A 21,546-nucleotide genomic window follows, 5' to 3' on the forward strand; every position below is an offset into this window, starting at 1 on the left:
CCAGTTATAGTTATGACTGTGGTGAAAACGCTGCATTTGGTCACTTCATACATTGTGCAGATTAAATCTCTCATTGCTTAGCTGCCCTCACATTATTTCTGAACGCAATGAAGTATTAAAATATAAACAATTCTTGCTCTGTGTTGAAGATACTAGGATTTTCTTAGTCAACAAGTTGAAGCCAGCTCACGTGCTGACTGTGCAGTGACCCTTTCATAATGTTTCCCAGCCATACAAATCCACATCTATATTTATCAGGAATGTCTTTTCCCATTTACACAGTAATTCAATAGTCATCTGTTGGCATAAATTATACTACATGAGAGGCTGAACATTCTATCTCCCCTAAAACAGAATTAAAATAATGAGAAACTATTACATTACAGAAAATATTCCTCAAAGTGTCAACAAATGTAGTCAAAGGCAAGAATTCTGGGTATTTTAACATATTCTGGATTTAGAAATATAGGGCTGAAGGGTCCAGCCTTTTACTGTCATGACTATATCAGACAATCCCAAATTGATCAAGCTTCATCTTAAATGTAGTGATATTGCTTATCATTACTACCCACAACAGAAGGTGTTCCAGATTTTTTCTCCTCCTATGGTTAGAAATCATCTTTTATCTTCCAGCCTTAATTGACTCACAACCTTTTTATAGCCAACATGTACCCTTTGACTTACAGTTAAGGTATCATTTGAGTTATTCTAAGTTGAACTCTATTGTCTTCTGAAACTGAAGAATTATTTCAGTAGTTCCATTCCCAGTACTGGAAGATGCTGGGCTCTTTCTCAAACAACACTATGCAATCCAGAATGCAAGTTCCTCCACTTGACTTACACATTTTAAAAAGCTAAAAGAACCAGCAACAGCAAAAGTGAAAGACTATCTGTGAAGGAGCAACATGGCACTTTGTGCTAGCTCAGCAAAAAGAAAGTCCAATTCCAGTGTCACTGAGAAGGGAGATTAAAACCAATACCCACAAGCATAAGGCTACACAATTGGGCTGTGCTCCTGGGAGCAGCAAAATATCTGCATTCTGCTTGCTATTGACTATCAGAAATGCAAAATGGTGTTTGGATCTAATTATTCTAGAAAATCTCCACCTTGGTATTTAAGCCCCTCCTTATTATAAAAGAAGAAAATAAGTACTTACGATGGAGAGCACTTGGGGCAGTGTCTTACGATCTCACATGAGCGTGAACTCTTTTCCTAAGCATTCAGGTTCTCTTGCTCTTAAGCTACATGTGACACACAACTAAATTTTTCAGCCTTTCCCCTATATATGAGAGTTAACCATAAGAACCTTGTAAATCACTCACCTTTGACAACACTGCTAACACTGCACTCTTTTGGTATATATGTGTCTACTAATTTGCAAACTAAGTTGTGACAGTCAGTAGACTAAAAGATCTTCCTTTTCTTCAGCAAAGCAAAATTACCTCACACTTGAAGTTTTCTGCTGCCTAATGGTGTTGAGGTCTGACTCAGCACCGTGGTTCTTTGTACTTAGAACTGAAACAAAAAATTACAGATCTCCACCAGATCGTTTCTCTGCATTCTCCATAGGTCAACAGTTGCTGAACTGCGAGATGTTTATCTTTGTGATACATAAACAATCATGCTCCAGTAGCTCACATCGTGATTTCTGAGGTAGTGTGTTGGGAAGTAATAAAATGTTGGAAAGGTTGTTAACAGATGAAATCAGCTTTATTGCAGAATGCTGAAAGTCTGACCAGTATTCACATTTTAAGATCAAGAAAGATCTCTTCCTCAGGATCAAACTATACCAGGCAGATAGCACTGCATGACTACATCTCTTGTAGGACTAGCAAAGCTTGATTTTTAGTATCACAGGGATCAAAACTATTTGTTAAGAACTAACCAAAATATCAACTTTCTCAAGACTTTTAGCAGTTAACAGTGAAAACTGAAGAACCATCAGCTGTCAGGGACCAGCAATGGCACACTGCTCCATAACAGAAGACAAGGCAGGTGCCAAGTATGAAACAAGGGAAGGGGGAGTACCCTCACCAACAAGTGGTGGAGTCCCACAGTAACCAGACGAAGAGAAGTTGGGTAGGTCTGCTGACAGCAGCTAGGTTCAGCCAAAAGTCAAGAGCGCCAGATAAGCCCATAGTGATGAGGAATTCAAGTCAGCATGGCAGGGTCAGGATCAGATCCAGCAATGGCAGCCAGGTGAGTCACACTGATCACTAGGCAAGTCCATGGTCATCATGATGACCTGAGATCAAGAGAGGATGTCCAGTTCCTGGGTGAGGATCTGGGTCAGAGAGGTATGTTGCCAGACACAAACATTGCTACAACATGGCTCAAGGCAAGGACCAAGGGCATGGTCTGAAGCATCCAAGTGAAGAGGTCAACAGGCCCCTCCTTCTCACATCTTTAACACAGCTCTTTCCTCAGCAGTTTGAACCAAGGTTGCACCGCTGTGCTACATCAAGGCTGACCTTGAGCACAGGCAGCTCAACCCTGCAAGGAGGGGATCAGGGGGCTGCTGATGCACTCAGGGCCCTGACATCAGCTTTCAAAGGAAAAAGTTGTAAGAACCAAGGACAGAGCCCGCTCAACCATGAGCCTAAGCAGAGATTTCCAGTCTTCTGAGAGCAAAATGTATGCTGAATGCTACCAGCACAACTACAGAGCCATCTAAAAACTGTGGGGTTTAATGAATTAATCAAAATTGTAAAGGGCAAGCATGCCAGTTTAAAATCCCTCTGCACATACAAATATCTCCATCTAACTAGAGAAGGAACAGCACACCTTCATTAAAAAAGAATTAAAATAATGCTGTTGTAACTAAGATCTTCACCACAAACAAATTTTTGAACACACAAACCAATTTTAGTATATTCACTATCAAAATAAGAATACTTAACAAAACCCCAACATCCTTCATTATATTCTGACAAATCAAATTACTTGAAAATGAGAAAATACAGCATTTCTTTTACATCTGTACATTTTTATAGTTCACCCCAAAAAATTATAAACAGGTATGATAGTTAATATATGATCCCATCATTTTGTTATGAATGTATTTGTCACTGTATAATAGTAATGGGGTTTGGTTCCGTGATTGTTTAAATGAAGAAAAATCATCACTATCAGTGTGCCACCATGGAAACATGTAGAAAATCATTCACTTCTATTTGCTTGCTTAGTGTTAATTAAGTAATTAATTTTAAGCAGCTCTCTTCAATACCAGAGAATTATCTGTTCTGGTGCAAAAGAAAGGTAGGAACATGTAAATAGGGAGAAAGGAAAGATAATACTCTGAACTTCTCAATCTCAAGTCACAGTGTTGAATTTTGGAATTGAATAGCCATAATAAAAATATACATGTTACCAGTACTATTAATACTGGAGTGGAGCATTTTAAACTGCTTGTACTGAAGAACTTCCCTGCTTATCAACTCTGCTATCATCACACACTTCTGCCCCAGTATTTAAATTTTGTGCAACTGTAACAATCTTTAGAAGTTTAATCAACCCATGACTTGTGACATCTGGAATTACTGAAAACTAATGAAACTGCAGTCTTCAAATACAGTATTTATAAAATATTTATTTTAGAGGCTTCATATACTGCCTAATGGTATATGCACAATTTCTAGATTAAAAATATTTAAAGATATGTAAAAAAAACTGAAGGATACTGATGTTTAACACTTTCATCTAAGTTACATCATAGGTTGGACAAATAAAAGACAAGCTTGCCAACCTGGCTCAACCTAGCATTAACATTCATCTTCATCCTTTTCCATCTATTTAATCTCTATTCTACAAAACCCTGCATTCAAAAGCACCCTTACCTTGTGTCTCCATCCAGCAGATTCAAAGCAGAATTTACTTCAAAGTTTCATTTTTGCCATTTAAAAATTTCTTTCTTTCTAACACTGAAAGACAGTCCAAGTTCTATTGAAAATACTTGAGTGGTGAATTAAAGACATGAAGCAGAAAACTAGCACAGACAAATGAAATGGAACAGAGGAAATAAGGGGATAGGAAAACAGCCCAGATAAGAAACTAAACAAGAAAGAAATGAAGGAAAACCTCTTTTGTCTTCAATTAAGTGTTTGGAAAGTAGGGGGAAACATTAATTCTTCAGGAAAACAAAGTTTTCATAATTATTCTGCTCAGCTTAGCAGTGTGATTCATGCTACCAGTCCTTGAAACACACAAAAATTAAAAGTGCTGGCTAAACCTTAAGTTCTTGGTTTGCTGCTCAGGTCCCTAATATAATTTTGTGTCTTAGGTTCTTTGGAAAAAAACTGCCTGTTGTGGAGATGGAGATGTATGTCTCGGATACAAATGACTGAATATGGCAGTGCTGAATAGCCATACTGCCAGCAGAATGGAGAAGGCAAGTAGGGTTGGAGTTTGGAGAAATGAAAAGAGCTTAAGGCAGAAAAACAGGAATATGTTTTTAATAAAGTGAGAGGAGAAATATAACTAAAATCTCCTTTGAGTCTGAAGAAGGCTACTGTGTTTTGAAGCTTTTATAGATACCTACTTTCTTACTAACAGATAACGAGAAATAAGAGTATTGAAAGCCTTCTATCTACCACAGATATTTTTTAAAAGTAACTTTATGATTACTGTTTTTCCAGCTAATCCTTGTTGATGAAATCATTTTTAGGTGTAGCGATCCAGCTACACGCCTGGCTTTTGTCACATTATTCCCATATAGTTATTTTTTTTATAAATTAAAAAAGAATGTATGATGTAAGATGTCAAACACTGCTGTTCCTTATTATTAAGCTTAAAACCTTTGGGGATGTTTTTCCCAACTGTAGTTTAACGCCTAAGTAAAAATAAGGTTTATTTCCAGATACGCTGCGAACTTGGTAATACAGGGAGGGTCATCCGCTGACACAGTATTATCCTGCCAAGCAGAAAAAGCATGATGAGACTACTATTGCACAATATTTCTCAAAATAAATGTTGAAATTACTTTTGTATCTATTCATAGTGGTAAATTTTGTCTTGTTGCCCATCTTCTTCAAAGAAAGAGCTATTTTTAAAAAGGTGATTTATACAGTTCACAAATATTTTTCTAGCTACTCTTCAATTTTCTATAAATAATTTAAATAGGATTAAGTGACTTGTACCAGAAGAGAAATAAGTGAACATGTCGTTACTTGACAAACAGCCTAGTCAATATTTGTGTCCTAAACACAAGCATTTGATGGGATAACAGCTGTAATTAAAGTAACTATCCAACACCACACTGAACAACAGAAGCAGAATGCTTTTGCCCAGGTCCAGAGACATATATGCATTAAGCTCCTGTTCTAATGAAACGAGAGAAATAGAGCAAGTGTGGATACCATTACAAAAAGCATAAAAAACTCCTGACAAACTCAACTATGATCTCCAGAGGAAAGGCTTTATCTTAGAAAAATAAACTTTTTCAAAGGGATGAGCTAAGAGGTCCTACCACATCCTTCCGGACCCACTCCTTTAACTCTTCATAAGACTACATGAAAAGCGAGAATAAATAAGAATTTATTTAAAACAGTCTGTTTCCATGTTCCAACAACCATTGCAAACAGACACAAGTAGCTGTATTAACAACTCTTTTTTCGAAGATCCAAAGAGAAATTTAGCATTAACAAACCTTGGCCTTAAGAAGACGATAATAGTACACCACCTACATGTGAAAAGAACTACGCGCTATTCTGTAAAGTGATGTACACTATGAAAACACAAACAGTTTTCAATTTGTGTCCCTAGAGATACAAGATGATTCTGCCTTTGTGCTATATACCCAGATGTTTAGACACATAAAATTTGAAAGGGACATCAGCTGGGAACTAAGGCACATCTGGGGAAAAACAAAAAAAAAAAAAGCAAAGAGAAGAAAAAACAACAACAAAAGACCTCAAAAGTAGAAGTGGTCAGAAGCAGGAGATGGGAAAAGTCAGTCAAGCAGCCAAGTAAGTCTCTTTTGCAAAGGGTTCAAGTAGCTGCTTAAAAAAAATAAAAAAATCTACCTGCCAACTTATTTGCCTAGTGCTTAACTAACTTCAGGCCTGTTCTGAAGCAACTACTACTGTCTTCATCACGCCAAAGAATAGGAGAGAGACAGGAAGAGGACCAACGCAAGACCATTAGACAAGGTCTTCCTAATAGTTTTGACAGTCTTGTAAAAGAGAAAATTATGCCACAACTGAAAAGAAGGGGTATTGAGACGATTCTTTCTTGTCTACGAACTTGTACAATCTCTTCAGGGAAACAGGATGTAAACCTATAGCTTGTCTTTGTAAAGATTTGCCAAGTTTTATAATCACAGACTTTCTTCAGTCTCTCTCTTCTTCAGGCCAGCTGAAGTGCCACTAACCTGAATTCTGAGCAATGATCAAGATTTCCTTCAATATCTCCCTTTCTCTCTCCTTCCTTCTGCTGACTTTTATGTCCTTTTGTGCACCATAACTTGAAAGGGCACCTGGTAAGCATGGGCTTAATGACTCTTACTTGTACTCCTTACAAGCCACCAAAAAGCAAGAAAGACTAGACCTCCAAGGCAGAAGAACGGCAAAATTATAGAAAACAGACTGTTTACAGCAAAAAGGCTAACTGAGAATGGGAAAAGAAAAATAAGATGGTAGACAAAGAGTCCATCAGGGGCATAGATACTGTAAAGTGCATATGAGCTAATAAGGAATTACATAATTTTAAAATATAAAGGTAAAGGATCATGAATTGCTAGCACAACAATCTAGGAGTCCTGGTTATGCTCCAAACACTTCAGTACTCTGCTATAGTATCTTTAGGAAGTTATATGACATCCACCTGTATATATTTACCCATTAATAAAATGTAGTTGATAATATTAACTTAAATCCTATGTGTGTGAAAGTAATTTTAAATTTTCATATAGAAGGTTTATAGTTCAGTTTTATACACGAGTGGAATTAAAAAAAGCTCACCCTGCAAACACGTTCTTACTAAAAATCCAAGAAAAGATGGTCCTCAGTTTCCTCTTCCATATTTACATTCCCATTCTGTCTTTACACAGTTTCCCTCTATAAATCCAATGCATACAATGACTCTTCAGATTACTTGCCTTCATTGTCTTCCTCAGACTGATTCCGTGACAAAACACTACTACAATTTGCAATACGAAAGCCAAGTGCCACAAGACATGGTAAGTAACCTATCTGAGCACTAGCTAAAAGCCTTGCTTGCTTTGACATTTTCAGAACTGTGAATTTATAGCAACCTTCACTACAATTGCCCAGAATAAACTGCCTCAACTTAGGTATCACATACCATACTTATAGAACAAACATACCGTACCACATGGTATATCATATATCTATGATACCTCATACTGTATTTTATATCTTCAGAAAACAGGAAAAGGTGTCGGGCCTAACCATGTTTTAAGAATTGCCTGCAATCTGATCAGAGCGCTCTTAATGAATATTGACATAATAAGCCAAGTAAAACCATAGGAACTGTGGTGAGAATAAGTAGCATCTATACCATGTTAGCTGCGGTTTTTAATTTAAATTGCTATAAACAAAATAATGATATTCCTTTTAGAATAATATCCTCTTTGGAAGGATACAATTAAATCTTATCAGTAGCAGATGGCATCGCGCTCATCAAATCTGATATTGCTTCCTGTGACATCAGCTCTTACTCCTCTTCACCGGTCTTTTTCCAGTTCACATCCATTCTTATTGTCCATTTATGAGAAGAATGGATGACAACACATATTCTGAGGCCATTTGATTACTTGAGACTAAACATGAGAAGTTTATGAAGAAAAGATTATTAACTGCATCCTTATCCACAGCTGCTACAAGCTCGTACTTCAAAGTTACTTCACAAACCAAGGGAAAAAAGACTAACAGAGTATTAAAATTTAATGAAGTAAGATTAGTATTGCGGTACCCAGGTAACAGTGACATGACACTGTAATTGGAATGAACAAGTAAGCATTTGATGGGGACTGTGTTAGATCATGTTCTTGAAAGACAGGGAGTAATAGGTAACAACAGAATAATAGAATTCCACGTAGCTACCAATATCAGTACATGGTGTCTTTTCTACTAACTTTTTCAGTTACACTACTTTTATTATTAACCTCCTTGGTTTTGTTTAGAGTTTGCACAGTATCCAAGGGGGTGGACAATCTTTTTACATGAATGTTTTTGTAATTAAACAGAGGCCAGGCTCACTTCTGCTCACAGTACACTTACATATACTAAATATTGGAGATAACTTACTACAGGCAGGATGTACAAAAAAGTTATATGACTGTCTGATTAGGGGATAAAAGCACTATTAGTCATTCTTTCATTCAAAATAAATTAATATTTGCCAAGTAGCTTTCTTGGAACATGATTTGATCTGAATGAGAACAGAAAATACCTCATTCTGTAATTTAAAAAAAGACATTTTTTTTCAAAGCAGACCTAGACATACCCAGTTGCTGAAAGAGAAGAGCCACACTGGTGCCTGTAACAGGAAGGCTATCATGTAGAGGAGTTTGTATCAGTTGACGGTCTCCAGCTCCCAAAGAAAACAATTTCTGCAGAAATAATTATTTTTTTAATTCAGTGTAAGTTTAACTTGCATAAAATAAACAAGCTGTTGTCACACAGATAAGTGTTTCATCCTGTAAAAAGTATTTATTTTGTATACAGAAGTTTAAAGTCAGTAAGAATAACTGAATTGACCGATAGAGATCTGAAATATAAATCGAGGACAATGATACATTTCCTTGAATGTGTAGCAGATAGCATGCCTTCCTTGCATTTACATTGAATTAGTTAAATACAGCTTTGAAGGCATTTAATATTACATTTTTAATAATTCATTAAAAAACCTTCCAGTACAACAACAAAAAAATGTTTAAAAGCCATTCATATCAGAAAAATATATATTATTTTCTAACTGAAGTTCTTTGATATCTACTGTCTGCAAGCACGTTTTAAGTATGAACATACTTGTGATATATGGGTATTGAAGGGAACACTTCTGCTACTCCCATGTTCCTGCTCTGCAGATTAAAGTAGAATTGAAACTTCGGTTACCTCTCCAGCACAAGAACATACCTCCCTTGAGGGAGGCAGGAAATGGGAGTGAAAGGAATGCGCTTGTGTATCACATCCCAAAAAGCATTGTAACTGCAAAAAAATCTTGCTTTCCTCTTGAGTAAATCCACATGACATTCAAGCAGCAAGTGATTTCAAGTGGTTACCTTTAACCACTAACTACCATGGGGCGGGGCGCGTTTCTGTACTAGCACTAAGTGTGGTACAACTCCACTCTGTATGGCAGATGAGATGTTGAATATACAAAGACAGCAAGTTCTAGCTACTGCACAGCAGATGTTTGAAACCAAAATGTTCCACAGTAAAACCAAGCAAGTCCCTGAGCTGTAGCAGAGATGCTCTTCTCCAGCACTTTAGCAGCAGACCTAGATGCAGGTCAATAACTAATTTTGCAGTTGATTATTTCAACAGTGGACACATGAATAACCTGTGAGGCTCCTCAAGGACTTCTGGATATAAACATCAGAAGAGCACTCCCATTGTAGGATATATAATTCAGATTTAGCCCTGCAAGGATGAAGCTTAAGAAAGAAAACAGAAAAACTTAATTTCTGGTTAAAATGGTAGTTTGACACTAGCAAATTTAAGTTCTAACTGAAAGAACATTTTATTTGAAGAGACAAAGCAAAAGGGAGAATAGCCAGAGGAGCATGAATTTTCCTCCCTTTTCTAGCAGGGGAAATGGCCACTGGGGAAAGCCATATTTATGGATGGGGAAAGGGGAGGAGGGAGGGAAGATGGTAGAAGAATAGCCAGAAGTTCAAGTGGACTATTGAAACCTGTAATATAAGGTTCAAATGGAACACACTATCTAATTACTCCCCTTCAAAACCAAAAGGCCTGGGATGCAAAACCACAGAGACATGGTTGACTGGAGAGCAGTAAGGTAGATCTTGACTAAGCTGAGAGGACATTTTGCCACCTATAGCACTAAGAGAAATTCCAAAGCAGCCAGAGCTATGGGAAAAACAGAAAAGAATTAGGGATTTGTAGGGTTTCAAGAAGGTTGATAATTCATAGGGTGGGTAGGAAGTGTGAGAAAATTTGTATGAAATCAACTTTAAAATACTGCCGTTTGAGTAATTAGTTACCAGGTATGTTTCATGATAAGGACTACAATTTTCCAGCAGTGTCAGAGGACAAAGTGAATGCCAAGTAGACCAGATCAAATTGGCTTGTCAGAAACCCCAAAATGTATACAAATAATTTATTTAAAAGGTAAATCAACAAACAAACCTGATCTTCTGCTCACAGAAAGCGCAGGTAAAAAGCAGAAAGAAGTGTAGATAATGGAAAACTTTTTTCTTATTTTTGAATGCATGAGGGTACCTGGAATACTTAATTACCTCTGAAAAACCATGTCCAAGTTACTTTTTTAGCATTTTTTTTTAATTTATGAAAAAATAAATTTAAAGGAGTTACCAAAGAAAAGACCAGTGGAATCCTGAACTGCATCAAGGAAAAGACATGGGTAAATGAACTGAAGTGAAGCACATGTTAAAAAATGGCAAAGAAAAAAAGCCTTTAAAAAATCTGTAGCAAGCAGAAATATTCCTGAACGTACATTATTATTAAAAACTAAACTTATACAAACTGCTTGATTTGTTACTGTGCCTTGTAAAAAGCAAACTCAGTGACAAAATTAACCCTTTGACCTTATCCTGGAATGGAATTTTTGCTGTCTTTAGAAGACAGGCCACAGGGAAAGCACTCACAGGCCACAGGGAAAGCACTCAGCTGAACTATGATCTGTTTTTCTTCAAAAATATTTCAAGAATTTATTTTTTGTTTTCTTCATAAATTAAATTAACTGGAAAAATAACCCTTTTTTTTTTTTTTTTTTCCCATTTACCTGAGACCCTCCAGAAGCAGGGACAAGGCATGAACACAGATTTGCTATGAGAGTCTCCAGTGACACGTTCAGGCTGTCCACATACACAGTATAGATCAAGCCAAGGCAAGCCTAGAAAGGTAGACAAAATATATTAGACTGCAGTACAGGAAAGGCAGATGTCAAATTACTTAAAGATCTATGTATATAATTTTTAAAAAAACAAGTGTCTTAAAAGTTATTAATGTAGTGAAGTACTTTCCTACTGCAAAGTAATCTGCTATAGAAGCAATCACTAATTTAAAAAAATTAGCTTGGCTGTTTAGAAGGGATGTATGTGCTGGCAGGTTTAGATATATTCTTTTTTTTAAATAAATAAAAGATTTAATATTTGTCCTTTGTCCATTATACAAGGAGTGCTTTAGTACAAGTTACTTTTAAAAATTATAAAATCAACATATCTTCACCTGTACTTTGAATTCTAGGGACCTAAACCTGATTGGTTTCCAGAGTAAAACACTGATGAATTAATGAGCTTCTGAGGCTTGTTTTAAGACTAGTATCAAGGATTGACAATTCCGTATGGTATTTAACTTACATTCCTTATTTTATTATTTCTCTATAAATATATTTTTAAATTAACTCTATATTAACACTTCAGCACTTCCACATTTTCTGCATGGATCCAGTTTTGATTGAGAAATCAAAGATAGAGTTTTATAATTTTTACTAATAATTAAAAGTAGGATGATTTAATATTACATTCTAAGGAGTCTTTGGAAAAAAGGAAATAAATAACTTTGTTCAACAGCATCCTTTTGGTGCCTTTTAACTACTGCAATTTTGATAATTCAGCAAATATTTTAGGAATTTTCTTCTTAGAAATAATTCCAACAGTAACTTTTCATATAACACATAGTTAAGCTGCAAAACTCCTTGCCATGTGTTGTTGTAAAATATGAGTGTTAAGAAACTGGACAAACTACATGAAAAAAACGCCAAGAACTGACACCTCTGGTTCAGGATGTCATTTAACGATCATTGACACTGAATTAGCAAAGTATACTGTGGAATTATTTCTACAGCCTGCCCTATTCTTACACAGTTTGCTTTGCATTCGCTACAGGCCACTATCTGAGACAAAATACTAGGCTACGTGGAATTTTAATCTCACTCAGTACAGACATTCTTAAAAGCTAATGGCAACTTAACTGTTGAATGATTTCCTTCCCTGATCTGTAAACTGAACTATATTTGTTTCTCTTAATATGTATTAGCTTTATAAAAATTTAAGCTTTTCATTTATCTCAGATCAGCCATATTTCATCAGCTGAAAGTAATCCAAGATCCTAAGTCTCTGTCATGCATCTTAATTTGATCTGGAAGAGGCTCTGACATTTTGCTTTACATATGGAAGAAAACTAGGATTTCACTATTAATTTACCATTATATATTTAATCAAATATTGTTAATGTGTTGTTTTTACCTGAGCAAGTCTGGGTTTGTCCTAATAATTCCCTTCATTTTATAGTAAATTAAGCCCAGAAAAATCTCTATTTTATCTTCTATATATATTTAAAACTGCTTGGAGGGTAAAAAAAGAACTGCTTCAACCTATAGGGGCTATTTACTGTCACAGACATTGAATTTTATCTAGTTCAATCTACGCCTACTTCTGCTTTTAAATTCCCAAATCAATCCTGAGATGTTTTAAACCAAGAGTACTGTAACTGCTACTCATTAAAAACAGATTTGCCTGCTGACATATGTTATAAATGGCAATTACAAGTTCTTTACCCTGAAAATTTCTGGATAATCTAGTCTGGATACCAGCACCAGACTTTTAGGAGCAAATACTTCTGCAGGCGGAATTAAACCAGACTCCTCTTCACCTTCAACTTCTTTTGTTCCCTTGAAAATAGAAATACTTCAATTAATAAGCAGAAAGAAACCTCAGACTAAAATGTTAGCATTCTTATAAAAAGTCAACGTTTCTCAGAACTTTAGAAAAGAAAATGAATGCATTATTTGAAACTGGTAATGAAGTCAACTAACAGGAGCACGTTCCCATGGTTGCCTCAACTCTCAATAAAGCTTCTAGATGTAGTTCAACTTGTTAAAACTCACCTGGGAGTCATGCACTGATGTACTTAAAGTTCTCTGAGATAGCAGTTTAGCAGGACATTTTATATTAAATGGTCCCTGTTTCACATTTGAGATAGTGAAGTGGATTACAGAATGAGATCCTTTCACATCAAAGTGTTAGCTGATTTACAATCAACCATACTCCAAATACAGAAGAAAAAAAAAAATTCACAAAAGACTGTTTGGTTGTCCTACTCGTATTCATATAATTCTATTTCTTACAGAATTTCCACTAATGTTACAGCTAAAATTATCTATAAAGGCATCTCCAGCCCGACTCAATTAATTTGGAATCTAAAGGAATTTCTCCACAAGAAAAATAGCTCAGATTTCTCAAAAAATCCCTCAATTTACAAACTACTAAGTTTCTAGTTGAAGAGAAAGGTACAATGCAGATGAACTTGTGGTTGGTCATGATATTGTGCAAGTTGCTATAACCTCCTTGCCAGTGCTTACTATTCAATCACAAATATTTCATTATTACTCATGACCAAAACTAAAGATGTCACTAAATACTTTCATTTCTAAAATTCCACACATTCTTTGACAAATTCATTAGCTGATTAAGTTTTCAAATGACAGAAAATCCATGCTTTCCAACTTTTGCATGTAATTCTCTCCACCCCCACAGCACCCACCAAATTTTTAAGTATTTTATTTGTTCCTCTGACCAAGCATTCTTCTAAGCAAAAATCACTATATTATCTTAATTAGGAATATGAGAAATATTACTTCCCTTTCGATATGACAACATGAAATATCTGCCTTCTATTTCTGTCATGTTACTAGTCATCATTTCAGTTTATTAAAAAAAAAAATATCCAACATAACTTTTCTATTAAACAGAAGAAACCAGATAGAAATGCTCTTAAATGCCAGGAATACTGTGAGTTCATGAGCTTTATTTCACAACCTCAATTCAAAATGTACGGTTTCCTTAAGCAAACGCATGTATTCAAACAAAAGCAGTTAAAACAATGGTATTAGAAGTACTTTTAAAGCTGACTTAATAAATGCTTTTAATTATGAAAAAAAATTAGTTACAATAAGCTTCATGCGGGAATTTTATTGACAGGTGCACAATCAAAAAAGTGTGGAGACCACCGCCCTAACACCATAATTGTTCCTTTAGTAGAAAACTAAACAGGTACTTTCAAAAGCACTTGTTGTTTTAACTACCCTAAATGACCTTCTACTGAAACAAAATACATAACAGCAGTCCTATTCTGTCCAGTCCTGTTTGCATAGTCCTGTGTGCCTTGGTCAGAGTCAAATGGTGGCAGGTGAAGACATAAGCTGTCAGGCAGCAATCATCATCATCATCCGTGAAAAACTTAATCATTTTGGCCTCCACACCAACACATGCATTTTATTACATAAATTCTCTCCTCGGTTCCAGCACCAAATTGCAAAGGTCACTGAAAAGGTCCACTACCTGGGTATCAGCTAGAAGCTGCACTAACAGCTGTAGGGTAGTAAAGAGCTACTTCCTAACCTGACCCAGAGGTGAAGGTATCTACATCAGAGTGTTAGCCCACTGCCCTTCTACCCATGAAGTCAGACCTCACCTTTCAGGCTTGTGTCCTGAATGTGGGCGTGTGTCTCTTGGAAGCCACTCAACCACACTCAAGTTTCATGTCAACATATGCTAAAGCACTTATCACCCTACAACCCCTGCAAAGAATAAGATACAGAGGTACGTGTGTGTGCACATGCACCTTGGTGCTCTATTTTCACTACTATATAGACAAAAAAAGGGCACGTAATCTTTTAAATGTATACCAGAGGAGACACAAATGCTATAAAACATTTTGATGCTTTTTTTTTTTTTTTATACACAAACTAAATGAGGTTCTTCACAAACTGCCACTGTGATTCTACAAGACATGAAAGTTAAGTGGCATTCACTTATGCTATGCCATCCCTTGTCTAAGAAAGACACACACACACAAAAGCATGAGAATGGCTATACTGAGTCAGACAAAAGGTCCATCTATAGCTTTGTACACTGTCTTGGCATCAAGGGCCCCCTGAACAGAGATAAACTTAGTGAGGCCATTCCTCCAGTGCACTCTCCCCGACTCCAGCAATCTGCAGCTCAGGAACTGCCTATTCTGAGGACAGCCTCTATCTAAAAAGCAATTCACCGTTCAAGTAAAAATGGTTTAAGAAGAGAGTACTCATGTTTGTATTAACCAAGCTGTTTTAATTAAGAGATATGTATAATATTTTCATACCAAAGTAAAAACAGTCAGCACAGCAATATATACACACATACAGTCTTATACTTGGCTTTGTACATTAATTCTTACCTAAACGGCAACCAATCCACACACAATGTACATGCTTAGTCTAGTCTGCATCTCATTTCTAGCTTAAAATTGAGATTCACAAATTAATAGAGAAACACAGTAACTCAAGAGTCCAGTCACATGTCCCACACACGTTCATTTATTTCCATCCATTAAAATGTTGACAGGGAGAGCTTTTACATGAAATACAGTTCCCTCCCCCTGCCCCCAAAAATGCAAGAAGAATTTTTAAATTATAGTTTAGTGGTTATACAACACTAAGCGTACAATCAACAAGAGTTTATTGTATCAACTGTTCTAAAGAGCAATTATGAATTCTAGGCATAAAGGCAACAGATTCTGGTTATCTGACAAATTGTGAACCCTGACAACATTAGGAAAAATGAAATTAAAACATATTCTGCATTTCTAAAGGCAGGGCAATATGGAAGCTTCTCTAGATTTACATGGTACTAAGATAATGAAAACTCAGGGTGCATAGACAGGGAGGAGGTTTCTATACAAGGCCATTTTCATAAAATCCACTCAACTTCAGATCAAGTCTTGAATGAATTCTTAATTAGATTTAATTTAAAACTTTAAGGGCACAATAGCAGCACAGTATTGAATTGATAAATCATTTACATTATAAAACCACTCTCTTACTTCGTAAAAGATTTATGGAAAAATGTAATGTGACTTGCTGTATTTCTTCCATGGCTAAACGTTCTGACAGACACATAGGCACATTATTAGGAGTCATTAGACTAAGTAGATAATCATTTCAAACACATGACTTTTAACCTACTTTTCAAGCCAAGTATTAACAGCACAAGCATTCTGTAGCAATACTAAATACTAAGCGGTAAAACCACAAACTTAATTCTTTCTAGTTACACATTTGCTCAGACACATGCACATTTCATCTTTATCCCCTTTCTGATCTAAGGAAAAATATTCTCTAATCAAAACAAAATAAGAGTTGTTTTGTTGGGCTTTTTTCTCAATACATTTTTATTTTATAAATATAGCATTCCATTTACAACTAAAGAATAATTGAACATTAAGGAAAACCTTGCTAATGATACATAAACTGAAAGATGAATTTATCTTCTTATTTAATAAATGTAATACTGCTATTTAATTATTTTATTTTTTTAAAATCTAGTTAATTATTATAGTTTTCCTTTTGCACTTATAATGGTTGGAAGACAATGATAATGGTATTTGGTATATTGCTATGGGGCTTCCCTGATATCTCTCATCTAGGCTGTTGGCTAACAGCCCTTCATAGTACTGTAGAACAGATTAAAAATTTTCTTAATTTCAATTAAATACTGAAAGAGATTCCTTTTTTTTATTTCTCCCTTTTTATTTCTACATACTGGTACACGTTGAAAACAGCTGAGATGAGAAATGTACCACCTGAGAGCAAAACAGTGTTCCACATGCTTAAAGATCCATTTAGTTTAAAAGGTGATACACATTTAAAATCTAATTCAGAAATATCTGTGCCTTTTGTTCTTTTTTTCCATGTATTTTAATGAATGTATACAACCACATCTACACTAAAAATATATATATGACTCCTGACAGAATATAGTAATGAGTTTTATTTAATGAGAGACCATGAGTGCATGTATTTCAACTGTTTGCCTTTGCTCTCGTATCATGAGAAGTACCCATTTATCTTATTTCTGACCTAAAGCGGTGGGGTAAACTGGAATGTACGATAATCAACTAATTGAACTGATGTCATCACTTTATAGTTTATGTACTTGGTCAATAAAAGTAGCTGAATTAGTAAATGCATTTGTGCAAGTGTTTGAAAAAGTCTCACAAAATAATAAAAGGTCACTTGACCAAATAAAAAAAATAATCAGCATTAAACCCCTGACTGATAACCAATAGTTTAGAGAAATCAACTGTGATCAGCACTGTCCATCATCATTCTGCTATTTATTTGTTTGCTTGTTTTCTGAGAACAACTTGTGCCTCACAGTTTAGGGAAGGGATGTAAATGGCATTAAGCCCAAGCCAGACAAATTCAGATTAATTATTCAAGCATTTTTAAATAAGGAAGGTAACTGACAACTGGAGTTACCGACCAACAGATCAGGCATGATGTCCCAGATCCACAGTCTAGAAACACATTTAATACATTTTTAATAGCTGTAGTTAAAATTGAATACTTTGGGGCTCAACACACATATTATTAAATAAGGTATTGTTCCCCTTTAGATTGGTGCCCTTTTGCTTTAAAACTCCCTCTACATTATTAAAAAGTGTAAGAACAAGTGGGCACAGTTTGTAGCATTTTATCAAATATATTGTAATGCGATAAGAGTTTGAAAGCTTGGTATTAGAAGAAAATTTCAAGTATTAAACGAAGAATAATTTTAGTAATAAAATATGGCATATTTTCTTCAAATAAATTGCTGTTGATCAAGAGTAAAAACTTTCTTAGAAGTGAAATGTGCATTACATGTTTTCTTCATATGCTACACACAGGGTATTGTGGAAAAATGATTTCCACATTCTAATGGAGCAAGCGATGAGCAGTCACATAGCTCTCCCAGGTCAGTACCCATGCCAGTCTATCTAGGGAGATTTTAAACGGAATGTAATGAATACTGCAAATTATGAAAGCACACAATACAGAGGGCACAGGCTTAGTATAACATATGATTGATACCATTTCAAAACTTCATCACAGTCTCCTGTTTCTTCAATATGTGTGATACGCACTACTCGGCAAAACTTAAGCAGGTACAAAGGTGAATATCAAGTAGTCCTATGACATTTTCTGCCCAATGTATTTTGTTTGCTTTAGATCACAAGTATATATTCAAAGTTGAAAATTATGAGTTTTAGATGACACCTTGTAAGGCCAAGAATAGTGCAAGTGTTTAGTCTCCATGCTTAGCATCAAAGGAGTGTAAGAAAAAAATTTCACTGGAGCTATTCTGTGTGCTGGCTTGCCAAAAGAGAAGTAGTAACACTGCATGAAACATGACAAAAGCTCAACCAATAAAACTGGTAGCAAAACTGTTAGAAAGTCCTTGGCATCAGGTCATTTTCTTATTGCTTAGTTTTACTCTTTATATACTTTTTACTGCTGACATCAGTAAGCTCCCACAGAAACTGGGGATCTGAAAATCAGAACAAAACCCAAAAAACCAACCCAAAGTGAACTGGTCATTCACAGTTAGTCCTAACGAAGAACAACAAAAACAACCACCACCATAATCAGGATGCTAACTGAAATATGTTCAAAGCAAACAAATGCAGCTCTTCATGCAGCTGTTATTTAACTTATGAAACTCATCTGCTACAGAATAGTAGTAATAAAAATACACACAGGGTCATGAAAAGACTGGACACATGAATGGAATTCAGAGAGGTTACTAAACATGCACCAGGCATACTTGGCTCAGTTGGTCCTTAGACTGTAGAGGTAGAGGAGGGACCACTCATGGAGATGTTATGGATGCAGTGTTCCTCTGCTGTTCCCTAGACATTCACTCCTAACCATCCACAAAGACAAAATACTACACAAGATGCCATTTCTTTCTGACCCAAAATGGTAAGTCCTATGTTCTTCCAAGCATTTAATGCAATGTGTTTGAATGTATCTTATTCAATGATATAGCTTCACAATATTATTTAGATTATAAAACTGTATAACTTTTCCATCAAATTATTATATTCAGTATCCACTGGTAGCTAACGGTTTCAAGAACATACTAATTCTCTGTTGACACCCAAATCACACACACAAAAAGTACTAAAGCAGTGTTAAGCCTAAGTCAGATAGTCTATTAAATACAGGGAAAAAAATTCATCTATTAAGTGATCAGAGATTTATTTTTTATTCTCATCTTTCTTTTCTCTCTGAAGAAACACCAAAAGAACCCATTTGTACAAATCTAAAACATAAACTGACTTAATTTCATTCATGGTTTCAGACTCAGACCCAGGTATGTGGAACAGAGAAGAAAAATAATTACAGCATCAACATAACAAGCAAATAGCTCTTTGTAGCTATGAATTAATTTAATTTCCTGTAGATTTATGTCAAAGTTAAAAGCACTTGTGGATTACCTGATGTCTGACAAGGCTTGATCTCACTCTCCAAGTTTTCCCTCATGTGGCAGTGGACTACAAAACTTATCTTTCTGCTTCCCACCCACCTCCTTTCATAAAAGCTACTGCTGCAAGTACAAGACCCCTACTGTCAGTCAGATTTGGCTGACACTAGATGAGTTTAAAATGTGAAAAATCAGCACATAAACAGACATTTTCATGTAAGTCTCAATTTCAGCATAAGAATTTATGATAAAATTTTTAGTAGAAAAAGCTGACTGATTTGTGCTACTTTAGTGAAAAAACTACAGCTCATTTGAAGGCAACAGATGTGGTAGCCAAGAAAACAAATGACAGCTGTCAAATTTACTCATATTAACCTTACCTTTTTTTTCAGTCAACTGTTATGGTTTGAGAAAACCCACAACAATTTGTTGTTGTTTAGACAATTATTCTGTCACCTGCTGACCCCTCCCCACCCGGAAAGGGGGAATCGGGGAACACAAGGAAACACAAGGGTTGAAATATAAATACATTTAATAGACAAAGACTAAATAATTAACAATAATACTAAAGAATCAGTATTAATCCCGATACTGACGTAAGATATACAAGAATTATACTCAGCCAATTATATCAGAAGGAAGCTGTGCACTCCCAGCAGTGGACAGCAAATGTTGGACACTGTGGGCGCAATGGCTTTGGAAGGAAGGGAAGGCCTCGGGGGTCCGCACTGAGGCACGGAGTTCTCCAGACCGCCACCATCAAGGGAGAGGGAAACTACACAGCAAACTTTTTAACTTATATTGAATGTGATGTTCATGGTATAAAATAATCCTATTGGACAGCCTGGATCAAACACCCAGGCCTCGCTCCTCCTCACCGCTGTACCTGGCAAGGCTCAAAAACACTGAGACCTTGAATCCCACATAGCCTAGCTGGCTATAAAGTAAGTATTTTCACGAATTCAGACACTAGAGTCTTCCAAAAGTGGGGCTTCCCCCAGCATTAGAGGAGAAATTAGTCCTGTGTTGCTCAATCAGGACATCAACAGAGATATTCATTGCTCTGATCTAGCCCTCAAACTTTAAGCTTTCCTCTTTAACTTGTACAAATCTAATTTTGCCACAACAATGAGATTATTTTAAGATGTCAGCTCTGCTTCTAAATATTGACATTTAATTCTAAAATAACAATCTAGCCAAAATCTACATTCGGAACTGAAGTAGATTTTTGAAGATGAAAATGACCTAAATGACTGAAAAAGTTGTCCCTACTACTAAATGTAGTTGATGTTAAAGGACTTACACAGTTTGAGAATATATTAGCATTTGCTCTGTCAACATGCAGCTAAATTATACCACACATGAACCATAACTATCCCTCGTCTCCTGTCTTTTCACCGTCTTCTTCAGAACTTGGACATGTCTATCTTAATACTTGAAACTGTGCACCCAAATCTGCTATTTATCAAATCTCCAACACTGAAGGCTCCAACATAAAGCAACTCTGGACTGTTATCCAACTCTCCAAGCCTATCGGATGTCCATCCAGCCTTCCCTGACCTTGGCTCTGACTGGTCCTAGCTGGATCACTACATCCTCCTGGGTCGTTGAACCACCTCTGTGGCAGGCTGCCCTGTAAATTGCCTTTGCTAGAGATGCGACTCGTTTTCAGACGTGAGGACAATCCAGGCATGCTGACCGTACATCTCCACTCTGGGGACATATGCTACTGAAGGTAGTGCATTTAGTTGTGATTAACGTTGAGCAGAGAAAAATTAGGTTTATCTTCATGTCAGAGTGAGGAAAAGAAAACACAAAAGCATTAGATGTAGGTTTACTGTTCTGAAGGTGGAAGCTGCCAGGCATCATTTGAAACTTGAAGGAAACAAGATGTGAACAGAAAGTGAAATTAGAATTGTACTTTTATTAATTCATCCAGTCCTAGAGAAAGAACATTTCTCATTACAAAACTTTCACTCTAGTACTTCGTTATAACTGTCAAAACCAGTTTGTCCTATGCAAAAAGTTTGCACTGAAATTGTGCCAAGTTCAGCAAGCCCAATGTTTTTCTACTAACTGCTCAGCAAAGAAG

At 36.0% G+C, this 21,546-nt stretch overlaps 1 protein-coding gene across 1 annotated transcript in view; it reads right to left on the bottom strand.

Moving 5' to 3' along the window:
- The window catches only part of SBF2 (SET binding factor 2), a 272,334-nt gene that overhangs the window by 131,502 nt on the left and 119,286 nt on the right, over positions 1-21,546 (bottom strand). The window contains exons 4-6 of the mRNA XM_074149757.1: positions 12,725-12,838; positions 10,949-11,059; positions 8,465-8,570 (exon numbers count right to left, since the gene is read on the bottom strand). Coding sequence (XP_074005858.1) covers positions 8,465-8,570; positions 10,949-11,059; positions 12,725-12,838 — 331 coding nt within the window. The remainder of the gene's footprint in view (positions 1-8,464; positions 8,571-10,948; positions 11,060-12,724; positions 12,839-21,546) is intronic.

The sequence above is a fragment of the Numenius arquata genome, chromosome 6, assembly GCF_964106895.1.
Source record: "Numenius arquata chromosome 6, bNumArq3.hap1.1, whole genome shotgun sequence".
In the NCBI taxonomy this organism is placed as follows: Eukaryota; Metazoa; Chordata; class Aves; order Charadriiformes; family Scolopacidae; genus Numenius; species Numenius arquata.